The sequence below is a fragment of the Eleutherodactylus coqui genome, chromosome 3 (genome assembly GCF_035609145.1).
Source record: "Eleutherodactylus coqui strain aEleCoq1 chromosome 3, aEleCoq1.hap1, whole genome shotgun sequence".
Classification (NCBI taxonomy): domain Eukaryota; kingdom Metazoa; phylum Chordata; class Amphibia; order Anura; family Eleutherodactylidae; genus Eleutherodactylus; species Eleutherodactylus coqui.
The window spans coordinates 272,234,469-272,246,958 of NC_089839.1; the positions used below are offsets into that span (position 1 = coordinate 272,234,469).

The following is a 12,490-nucleotide window of genomic DNA, read 5'->3' on the forward strand; positions in this document are numbered from 1 at the left end:
GAGCCCCGAGGCGGGGGTCACACCGGGCGGACGTGCCGCAGAAAGTCTGTGCGGGATTTCACTGCGGCAAATCCGCCTGCGGCCGCTAATCCCGGGATTGGCCAGCCATATGTTCGAGATTTGTCAAAAATCTCGTCTACACGGAACGGCCAATCCATCGCGGCAAGGCCGGCAGAAGCCGCCGCTGCGGTGTGGATTCCCCGGCCGCAGCATGTCTATCTTTTTTTCCCCCCATTGCAACTCTTTATAAGAGCGCCAGCCGCAACTGAAAAGTGCACGGCCAAGCCGCTCCAAGACTGCGGCCAAGTGCTGCGGGCTTTGAAGCTGCGCTTTCCCGGCGGAGGCCTCTCGGTTTTTCGCTGTGGCAAAACTGTGAGATTTCTGGCGGGATTCTGCCCTGTGAGAACCCAGCCTAAGACCTCCTGTCCGCGGGCGATAGTCCATTGCGTTATCCGCACGCGGGTAACACGATGAACACCTTCCATAAGTGATAACTATGGAAAGTGCAGCCCGATGTGCGCAATCGGAAAATCGCGGTGATTTTCTGCTCACGTCTAAAAATTGCGGCATGCCGCAATTTGGCTGAGATTTTCTGCCGTGACTATAGCGTTCTCCCGCGGCGGAAATCCGCTAAGGGAAAACGCTACGCCCATGGACAGGCGGCCGTAGACCGGGTTAGCAAACGCGGACCCTCCACAGCTTTTAAAGGAGCAGCAAAGTGGATGAGATTTTGAAAGTCTCTTCCATAAGCTGCGGAAATAATCCGCACAAAACCCGTGCGGAAATTGACATGTGGTGCGGAATTACGCCGCTCACCCTCCTTCTCATTGAGGGTGTGAATTCCACACAAAAATACGGGATAAACGACACGGCGAAATCCGCCGCAGTGCGGACCCCACGTTTTGGCTGCGTATTTACGGAACTAAAAATGACTTACGTTCGCGGATTTTGCCCATTTTGGCGTGTTTTTGCACTGATTTCATGTGCAGCAAATGCTCAGATTTCCTGATTTATGTGACATCCGCTCCAGCGATCATGTGACCTGCGGGACCGTAGAGTGAAACTGCTGCTTCCTTTTTTTTGTATACATCGCATTCATCGAGTCTTCAGGGATCAAGAAAGCAGAAATGGTTAAAAAACAAATTCTGCCATCTCTGCCGAGCGCCCGCTTGTCTCCGACCTGTATCTTCACCATATTATGTAAAAACGGACGCTTAAGAATGACGCGCCTTGATGGTAAAAACGGTGCCTGGTATCGCACCAATAGAAACAACACGCCGGACATAAATCGTATCACAAGGAACGGACTTTACTAATACATACAAAGGGATAGAAAAACGGACACAAAATAATAGTCGGGCTACGTACACACGGGCGAGCGCGATATCAGGCCATGAAACTCAAGCAGATATTGCGCTAGTGAATGCGTGCTTTCACACCGATCGGAGGCGTGTTTGACTTTTTGCAAAAACACCTCCCATCACTTCTGTGATGTAGCGATCCTTTGGCGCAGCTTTCAGACGCATCGGAGGATCGGCAAGTGTTGCCTATTGCTTTCAAAAAGCCGCCTCGGGCAGGTAAATCCTCGGTTGTATATTAACCCCTTAAGGACCAGACACAGGAATTTTTTTTGCGCTTGGTCCTGGGGTTTAATCCCAAACAATAGTAATAAAAAAAATGCCGTGCAAGAATAAAGCTCCTGCAATCTAGCAGGTCAGGTTCTCGGCTGTTAGTCACAGCTGAGGACCCAGAGGAGAAGCGCTTTATAGGAAATAAAGAAAGCGAAAGTGTTCCTTCTACTATTCCACCTGGCAATCTCGTGACCGCAGGGTCCTAGCAGACCCAGATCAGCTCTGTGGGGGAGATAAAAAAAAAAAAAAAAAGACAATGCGAATGACCCCTAAAGGTTTTATATAACGTTATAGGTGACATAGGGGAAATAATATAATATAAAAAAACAAAATGTCCCATGGGCCAACCAAAACCATTGCTGTATGCGCACAGTAATCTGAGACTACACAAATTATATATCAAAACAAAATGAGGGACCCGTTCCTGTATTTTATTTTGGCGTAAATATACTAATCTTAAAAATAAACTAAATTTAAAAAAATCCTGAGCCCACCGCACCCCTACAAGCTGCCGAAAATCTAATCATTGGGAAAATCCCTGAACGCTTAGTCCACAAGGGGTTAATCCTGTGACCAAATAATCATCCAGAGAAACTCAACTCCACCAAATACAAATACATTGAAGCAGCAATCTCTTTATCAGCTCCTTACAGTCACTTCTCTAAGCACATGTTGTATCTGTGTACAACCAGGAGCAGAAGCTAATAATGTTCTTCTGTAGGTTATTGAACGTGTCTGGTCGTTAAGGGTTAATAAGCCCTACAATGTGGGGTCTGTAAGGACTTGTTAGATGTGGAATTTCATATATAGTATATGAGACCTCACCATTTAATAATAGATTAAAGGGAACCTGTAAGGTCCTTGATGGTGACCTGGCTGCGGATACTGCAGTGTAGTGTAGACACCGATTACCGATCACTTCAGGAGTTTTGGAGAACTTGCATGTCAAAGTTTGCGGCAAGTGGCAGAGATGAGTCCGGTGCGGCTCGTTAATATTCATATACTAGTAATTATTAGGAAATTATAGTACCAGTGTTTCTGATGGTGCAGTGCGCCACACAGCTGTGCTAAATGGTACATCCGTTATGATCCCCATTACACACACAGCTCTACTACATCCATCTTGTTTCCCACACATCACACACAGCTCTATTACATGCATGCTGACCCAACACATCACACACAGCTCTGCTACATTGTACATGTATTTACATCCAACCTGATCACACACACAGCACATGACACACACAGCTTTGCTACATTGTGATTCACACACATCACAAACACAGCTCTGCTATTCCACACATCACCAGACTCCTTGATGCAGTGAGCACCCCTGGTCATGTGATTCCTGACTCCACCCACACAGGTGGTGACAGGACGGTGAAGTCATCACAGCTCCTGGTAGTAGCTGCTGCCAGTTTATCCAGTATACCGTACTTTCTACCAAACTGCACAATGGTTTCTCCCACAGCAGGTCCTTCAGCCCACCAGATCTCTGTGGTGGTGGTAGGTCAGTGTCATTTTTGTCCTCCCCTTTTCAAGAGCCTTAACTGTGTTCTTCTGTCGGTCAGGCTCTGTGTTATATATATGTTGTAGCACCTGTGATGACTTCACATGGGGCAGAGCATGAGAAGCACTCACATACTGACAAGTGGTCGTTAGTAGTTTGATTCACTTCTCACCCAACTCCTTCTGCTAATTGACAAGTCTCTCCATGTGCACAGTAATCAGTGGCAGGAGGGGGAGTCAGCATATGATTATTAATGAGCCTCATCAGATTTTTCTCTGCTGTAAACTTTGAAGTGTAAATTTTCTAAAACTCCTCAAACTGTTGTGACGGACCACTGAAATCATGTCTGTCGTATACTGTACAGCCTGCAGATATGGCAATATTAGGGGCTTGAGAGGCTTCCTTTAACCCATAAAGGACCAAGAGTGGTAAATATACGGAATTTGGTCCTGGGCTTTAATCCTGCCCGATAGTGGAAGCAGGAATTAAAGAATCTGCTGCTGCAATCAAGCAGGACCAGGTCGGGTCTTTGGCTGTTAGTCACAGCTAAGGACCCAGAGGAGAAGGAAAAAGCGTTTTTTAACCGCTTCTGCCTTCTTCTTTCCCAAGTACATAGTGCTCAATGAGGTCTATGTACTAATGAGTGAGAGTGAAAGTATTACTTCCACTATGTGACCAACGATCACATGACCGCGGGTTCCCCCTTGTTGCAGCAGAGCTGCAGGGTCCTAGCAGACCCTGATCAGCTCTGCCAGTGACTACTGTCACTACACGGGGATATTTTCCTGGTAACTGGGGCTCCTATGGATGCTGTGCCTATGTATACCCCAGTTACAGGGGAAAAGTATGAAATAAAAAAAACGACAATGTGAATGTTCACCAGGAGGTCTTATATGATGTCATGACAGACATAGATGGTAAAAAAAAATAGTTCCAAAATAAGTAAAAATAAATAAATTAAGGAATACAATGAAATACATATCTAAAAAAGAAAATGACCCACCGCCAACCAAAATTGTCGTAGTATGCGCCCCGTAATCCAAAACTATATAAATGATGTATCAAAATGTCTGAAACAAGATGAGGAATCCATTCCTGTTCTTCATTTTAGCATAAATATACTAATTTTAAATATAAACTGTAAATAAGAGAAAAACAGCTTTTTAGCCCCAATAAAACTAAAAAATGGGGGGGAAAAAGTCAGTGAAAAAAAGATCTTAAAAATTCGCCCTGTATGTCACGGGGAAAAAAAACGCAGCAAAAATAATTTTGGTAGCTGAAGAAAAAAAAATACGACAGTAAAAACCGCCAGATGGGTAAAATCCCTACCAAGTGTCTGGTCCTTGAGGGGTTAATAACCTGTTGCCCCTCTGCTGTCTTGTCGGTTCGGATCAGCTGTAGTAGTGTACAACCAGCCTACTACTAACCACAGCGGGCGCCGACATCTGGCCACGGGGATATGTGCTAATCACAGAAAAAAGTGCAAAGTTTTCCCTAAAAGTGTGAAACCATCCTGAGACGTGTCACATCGTCTTCTGGGCTTCTTCAGACTTTAACCTTGCCTTAGAGCGGCTGTGAGCGCGGCCGCAGCTGTCAGGGAAAGGAAGTTGTGAGACGCTTGTGGAGGCGGCAGATTAAAAAAGCGCGGTTTCTTTCTCCTCTCTCTATCAGTATGTGAGTCTCGGCTCCTCTGGGTGGGGAACGGCAGGCTCACCTTCAGGTTAAAAAACAAACAAAAAAAAACATGAATTCTTAGATTTTTAAGTCATTTTTTTTAAATATTCAAAAGCCATCATTGTGGTAGATAGAAATACTAACTAAATCCTGGCTGCCAGTTCTGACCACTAAGCACCACCTCGGAGACTGGCCCCACGCCTGGCATGACAGCCCCCCAGAGCGGGACTAGGAAGTGACTCTGACCTTGTAGAGGACCTGGGAACAAAGACTCTAAATAAATACAACCGCTGCTTGGAATGCCGACGGCCATTTACTTTTCCTTGTACCGCCATGGGATAAAGCGGGTCTGGCTGTAGGCCTCTGCAGCTGCCACCTTCATACATACCTCCCTTCGCCCCAAAAGTGCTCATGTTAGATCTGGCTCACAGCAGTGTCCAGTTGGTGGTCCCAACTGCTCACTGTCCATGCGTGATGTCAGACATGATTGAGCAGAGGGGAGTACTCGGGAGTGCGACCGAAGTGGAACCCCTCTGGGTAAAGGGAGGTATGGGAAAAAATGGAGATGTAGTCAGCGGGACATGGTGACTTTATCCCATGATGGCTCATGCACACGGGAGAGCCGGACTCCACATGCGGAATCCGACCCTGGCAGTGGCAGTGTTCGCACATACCCGGTTTCTCTTTCTTCTTTCTGTATTGCGGATGGTCCGCACGCTCCGCGTCCGACATGTGCAGTACAGATTTTTTCTTCTTTTTTAACTCCTGCTTTTCCTGCGGAACCTGTTGCCAATCCGCAATCTTAATTGGGCTGCAAGTCGGATGGCTTCCATTGAATCTGTCCGTTAGGAATCCACAGGAAAATGGAGCATGCTGTGATTCTTTTTTTTTTTCATCCGTGAGCGGAAACTGCAATTGGTTTGCATGAAGAATCACTTTTGCTTTGCATGCTATGGGTGGTATTTGCTGCGGAATCTGGAGGCGGTCGTTTGCTCCTGATTCCGTAAGGCTGGGTTCACACAGGGCGGATTTGCCGCGCGGAATTTCGCCGCGGCAAATCCGCCCGCGGCCGCTAATCTCGGTATTAGCCAACCATGTGGACGAGATTTCTCAGAAACCTCATCCACACGGGACGGCCAATCCGCTGCGGTAAGTCTGGCTGAAACTGCGGCTGCAGCCGCCGCAGCCACGCTTTCAAAAGATGCAGCATGTCTATTTACTTTTCTTTTTTGTTTATTTTCGTCGCGGCCGCGCTCTCCTCTATGGAGCGCCGGCCGCAACGGAAAAGCAAGCGGCCGGGCCGCTTCAAAGCCGCCGCGGCTTAAACCGCGGCGGTTCTCCCGGCGGAAATCTCGCGGTTTTTGCTGCAGCCAAACCGCGAGATTTCCGACAGGAATACGCCCTGTGTGAACCCAGCCCAATACAAATTTGCCTGTTTGTAGGCCTTAGGCTAGTTTTACATGGGCGAGGGTCGTGATTTACCACCTGATAATCGCACTTTGCACCATGTGAAAGCCCCATGGATGCGAGGTGTTTTCATATGAAAATGGCCTCATATCATTATGGGGAATCCCTTTATCCCAGCAGCGATGAAAGGATTCCCCCAGCCATGGCTGTTGTAGCCAGTGCAGAAGATAACAGAGTTCTCCCATTTCAATGGGGCCATCACTGCTGCAACCGGCCCCATTCAAAACAATGGGTAATATCACAAAAAGAAACAGCAATGCTGCAAAATTTTTAATTTTTTTTTTTGTTTTTTTGCAACATCGCATAAGTGCAAACATCGCAAATGCAAAGGAAACCATTGAAAATCATTGGTTTCATAATTCTGCATTTTCACTCACTCTCACATCACGTGAAAATTGTGCAATTTACTCGCCCGTGTGAAATCGGCCTTAGGGTATTGTTCACACAGTGTTTTTACACACTGTGGGATTCCTTTTGGGGGGTTTCTTCACAGATGCTAAAAGCAGCAGTGTCACCCACCACTCTGTCCTCCGTCTGATAGACACCACTTTGGTCTCCATTTGACAAGGGTTCCATTAGTTTCCGCCATATTTGGAGTCTACAGTAACGTAGTTCACTTATTCTATTATCTAAATATAATGGAAATTAATGGAACTCTTGTCAAATGGAGACCAAAGTGGAGTCTATTGGATGAGCTCAGTGATCGGTTCTGTTCGGCGGTTCGTGACTATGCTGTTTTTGGCATCTGTAAAGGAAACCCCGGACAAAATTCTACAGAATAGGGGTGAAACCTGACAGGTGAACGCTTCCTAGTGGACATATACATTTTTTTTCTTCAACTGTATTCTGCAACTATTGGTTAGCGCCTCCAACGTACAAATGGAGGCCCGCACCAGGATAGCCCCGCTGTGCCCAAAATCAAGCAGTGCCACCTCCAGAGCATCCAACACATAGTAGAAAGGTCATCGCATCATCTTCTGGACATCCAGGGTTTCCATCAAGCTGTATTATTCAGTCCGGTCCAATAAGATAAAGGGAGACGCTTCGGGAAAAATGACTGCTTTGAAAAGCTTGAAAAAAGCAGTTATTTTTGCCAAAACGTCTCACTGTATCTTGTTCAACTCTACTGAACAAAGCAGCTCGATGGAAACCCTGAATATCTGCCTGTGATGTTGGGTCCTTTTTCCATGCCAGTTCTTGTTGCGCACTTTTGTACGACACCTTCCTGTACATGTGAACGCACAGTGGATTTGTACAGGTTTTGAACCGTAGAAAGAACGGGCCTCTTTTATCAAAACTGTTTGTCCTACATAAGAAGAGCTTTGGAAATCGAGGAGACCTTGGACTTCAAAAGTTGCTGTTCTTTATATGTGGACAGAAGTGTGGAAAACCCATGGGCACTTGCAAAATCTCCACATGCACACAGGGGTTTTTAGTCGTGCATTGTTACAAGCCCAAAAGGGTATGGGTATGTAGTCCTCCAAAGAAGCATGGCTTCTAGTGGAGACTAGGATGATACGAGAGGATACATGGAGGTGTGACCTTCATGTACATGAGGTCTTGGGGAGAAAATCTTTGAAAATTCCTGGAGAACAGGAGAAGTCCCAGAAGATTGGAAAAGGGAATATGTTGTGTCTATCTTCAAAAAAGGGGAAAAAGGTGGATCCAGGAAACTACTGGCCTGTAAGCCTGACTTCACAGGATCCACCGGTAAAGATCTTTGAACAAATTATTAAACAGCATGTATGTAAGTACTTGAATAAAAATGGAGTAACTAACCAGAGCCAGCATGGGTTTGTAACAAACAAGTCTTGTCAGATGAATCTAATTTCCTTCTGTGACAGAATCACCGAGTGGGTTGATAAGGGAAATGTGGTGGATATAGTATATCTTGGCTTTAGTAAAGCATTTGACAAAGTATCACATACCATCCTTCGGCCGCCTGCACACGAGCGGAAATTTCGCGGCTGGAAGCCTGCATAGCATTGCGTTAAAAAACGCAATCCTATGCAGACGGCCGCAATTTGGCCGCACAATATTTCAAACAAATCGCGGCATGCTCTATTTCTGTGCGGGGCTCGCAGAGCCCGGCACAGAAATGTCACTCACCCGCCGCCGGCTCCGGTCTGTGCATGCACAGGCAAGCCGGCACATCAAACAGCCGGAGCCGGCGGGCACGGGTGAGTACGCGTTGGTCCCTGCAGGCGCTCGGGTCGGGTCCCGCGGCGAGAATCCTCGCCGCCACATCTGACCCGCCCGTCTGCAGGCGGCCTTATTGAAAAAATGACCAAATACAGGATTGACAAAGCAACTGTTAGGTGGATTCACAACTGGCTGAGTGATCGTACTCAGATTGATCATAAATGGCTGCACATCCAAGTGGAAGAATGTATCAAGTGGGGACCACAAGGCTCAGTCCTAGGCCCAGTGTTGTTCAACATTTTTATAAATGATCTGGAGGAGAGAATTGATGGGAAACTGATCAAATTTGCTGATGACAAAACTAGGAGGGATAGCTAACACTAGTGAAGAAAGAGAGTATTCAAAAAAGATCTAGAAAAGCTTGCACAGTAGGTGGCGACTAACAGAATGGTATTTAACAAGGAGAAATGCAAAGTACTACATCTGGGCAAGAAAAATGAAAAAAAGCACATACAGAACAGGAGGAATTGGGCTAAGCAGCACATGTGAAAAAGACTTGGGTATACTAATACATCATAGACTGAACATGAGTCAACAATATGATGCAGCAGCCAAAAAGGCAAACACAATTCTGGGATGTATTAAGAGAAGCAGAGAGTCTAGATCACGTGAGGTAATTATCCCCCTCTACGCTTCCTAAGGGTGGACACCCACTGGCGTTTTTTTTCTCCACTGCGCTGCGAGAGTAAGTGAAAAGTCTCGCAGCGCAGTGCGAGAAAAACCCTGGTAAATCGCTGAACATCGCCAGTCTCCTCAATGGGGCCAGCGGCAGCAGCCCTAGCCCCATTGAAAGGATATGAAAAATGCAGGGGACCGCGGGGATGAAGGAATCCTCTGCCACAGCTATCCCATTGCTTTCAATGGGATCGGCGCTGCTGCTGGTCCTATTGAAAGCAGTGGTTTGTAGTAAACCTTGCAGTATGATTTTCGGGGAAGGACTTGAAATGTAAGCGCTTCCCTGAAAATCATCAATAAGTGATAAAAAAATAAAAAATAAATTACTCACCTCTCCGCCTCTCAGACGCATCCTCCGGCTGGCTCCCCGACACATTTAAAAATCCCCGCCTCCTGAAAGGGCTGTGCTGATTGGCTGAGGGCTCAGCCAATAGCAGCTAGTGCTTAGCTATTGGCTGAGCACTCAGCCAATTACAGATAGTGCTTAGCTATTCATTGATGAATAGCACTATCTGTAAGTGCTGGACAGCAGTGCCGGGGAGCCAGCAGGAGGACGCGTCTGAGCGGCGGAGAGGTGAGTAAAGATTTTTTTCTTTTTTTAACCAGTTAATGATGATTTTTAGGGAAGGACTTATATTTCAAGTCCTTCCCCGATAATCATACTGTGGGGCTTGCCAGAAAGCACTGCTTTCAATGGGATCGGCAGCAGTGCCAATCCCATTAAAAGCAATGGGATATCAATCTGCCACAGCTGTGGCAGAAGTCTGCGGTATTCTCCATATCTTTTCAATGGGGCTAGCGCTGCTGCCGCTGGCCCCAGTGAGAAGACTGGCGATGTTCCAGCGATTTACCAGCGTTTTTCTCGCACTGCGCTGCGAGACTTTTCACTAACTCTCGCAGCGCAGTGGAGAAAAAAACGCCAGTGGGTGTCCGCCCTTAGTCAGACTTCATCTGGTATACTGTGTTAAGTTCTGGGCACCCTACTTTAAAAAAAACATTGACAAACTGGTGCAAGTTCAGTGAAGAGTTACCAAGATGGTGAGCGGTCTGCAAATCATGTCCTATGAGGAACGGTTAAAGGATCTGGGAATGTTTAGCTTGCTGGAGACTTAATAGCGGTCTACAAATATACAAGGGCTATCACAGTGCAGAGGGATCAGCCCTATTCTCATTTGCACAAGGAAAGACTAGAAGCAATGGGATGAAACTGAAAGGGAGGAGACACAGATTAGATATTAGAAAAAACTTTCTGACAGTGAGGGTGATCAATGAGTGGAACGGGTTACCACGGGAGGTGGTGAGTTCTCCTTCAATGGAAGTGTTCAAACAAAGGCTGGACAAATATCTGTCTGGGATGATTTAGTGAATCCTGCACTGAGCAGGGGGTTGGACCCGATGACCCTGGAGGTACCTTCCAACTCTACCATTCTACGATTCTCTGAAAATCTTCCTCTTGAAGTAACACATACAACATAGAGACTCTGTTCTAGATGGTGATTATTTGTCATTAATACAGTGTGTCCTATTCTTTTAGGTAATTCTTCACCTGCAGTAAGTAAGTATTAAAATCACATTTGTCCTGCTGGGTGACTCTTTGTGTATTCTGACAATACGATGAAGCTGGCGCAGGTCAGCTGAGAACGCCACGATTAGCGGAAGATGTTTGTACTACAAATGTAGAATTGTGTGGCATCTATTTAAAGGAATTGGCATCTTTTTTAACACATGGTTGTATTGAGTCGGTTCACGCAAAAGCCGTTGACTTTTTGCTTTTTGCCCTAGAAGGGAGTCCCATTAGGGGTCTCCTCTGAATGATGTCCATATGTGCTGAAAGGGCACACGAACAGGGGATGTATAATTAGGTAATCGCTGTTATCGCCTGTGGCAATGGTTAGTATTAATGACTGTCACTTTAAGCTCATAGGCTGAAAATAGGTGTCCTGTGGAGTCCGGGATGTAAGTAGTAGGGCCCATTTACACGTAATCATTATCACTCAAAATTCGTGTTTGAGCGATAATCATTCAGTGTGAATGGGGAAAAAAAATCACTTGCTTGTCGTTAGCGGTTGCTGACTTGTTGACTCGCAGGCTTGTCGTTCCCTGTAAATGCTCAGCACTTCCCATAGGAGGTGAAGCACTGAGTGAGAAGCCTGTGAGCCGGCCCCAAGTTTTTCTTTTTCAGCACTCCGCCTGAGCACTGACGACCTTAGTGGTGACGTCAGCACTCGTACAGTCGCCCTAAAGACTGTCGACCCGTGTATAAGGACCTTTGTACTTGCCTTCCCCATCGTTACCCCGGTGTAAGTGTTCACAGCCGCCGCTCAATACATTGAATGTCGCTGCTAAGTAGTCCGCCCATTATAAAATTAAAACGGGTGGACTTTTCAGCAGCGCTGTCTAATGCATTCAGCAGCGCTGACAGCGAGGGAATGGTGGGGAAGGTAAGCATAACACTTACCTCCCTGGACTCAGCAGGGATGAGCTTGGCTTACAGGGCTAAAAGAAGGGGACAGATTCCCTTTTAAAGGGAGCCTCTCCATGTGTAAGCCCCATAAACTTTGTTATAGGGTTCTAACATGAGGCAGAGGGGCGCCCGGGGTGCTGCGTTTGGTACTTGCTGGGCCCCCCTTCCAGCGCTGTGTTCCTGTGAAGCTGCCGCGCACACAGAGTGACTAATTTCATCCTGGTGTGGGCACATGCTCTACCACTAATCTTATGGCAGAGCCACGTGACAATAGTCCTGCTGCGTTTGTGCGCCAACTCTGTGGGGACACGGCACTGGAGCGAGGAACTGTGGGCATCAAGCACAGCTGCCCGGACTATCCATCCCATCACGATTGAGCCCCACAATGTAGTTTATGTAAAATATTTTTAGTGTTTAGGTCATTACGAACGTGGTTGTACTTACCGTGTTTCCCCGAAAATAAGACAGTGTCTTATATTAATTTTTGTTCAAAAAGGTTTAACTTTTTTACATGTATAGCTGCCTGGACACTATTTAAATTTACTTTTTTTAATTAACTGTTAGCAGGGCTTAATTTTGGAGTAGGGCTTATATTTCAAGCATCCGCAAAAAGCCTGAAAAATCATTTTGCATCCTCAAAAATTCTGGAAAATCATGCTATGTCTTATTTTCAGGGTATGTCTTATTTTCAGGGAAACAGGGTATTATGTGCAACATGTTTTGGGCATTCTAGCCATTTTAAAATAGTTTTTTTCATGGGGGGAAAAATGCATTTTTTTTTTCCTTTCAATTAAAGATTGTTGAACTTTTTTATGCCATTTTCTTGTCCCTGATGGGGACATCAAGATGCAAGTGTTCAATTGG

The 12,490-nt window shown here is 46.1% G+C and overlaps 1 protein-coding gene across 3 annotated transcripts in view; it reads left to right on the top strand.

Annotated features, from left to right (window-relative positions):
- The window catches only part of LOC136621738 (torsin-1A-interacting protein 1-like), a 42,479-nt gene that overhangs the window by 1,233 nt on the left and 28,756 nt on the right, over nucleotides 1–12,490 (top strand). For 2 of the 3 annotated variants that reach the window (XM_066597425.1, XM_066597424.1), the window contains exon 2: nucleotides 10,697–10,717. The exons of the other annotated variant lie outside the window; for it this stretch is intronic. In XM_066597425.1, coding sequence (XP_066453522.1) covers nucleotides 10,697–10,717 — 21 coding nt within the window. The remainder of the gene's footprint in view (nucleotides 1–10,696; nucleotides 10,718–12,490) is intronic. 3 annotated transcript variants of the gene reach the window in all.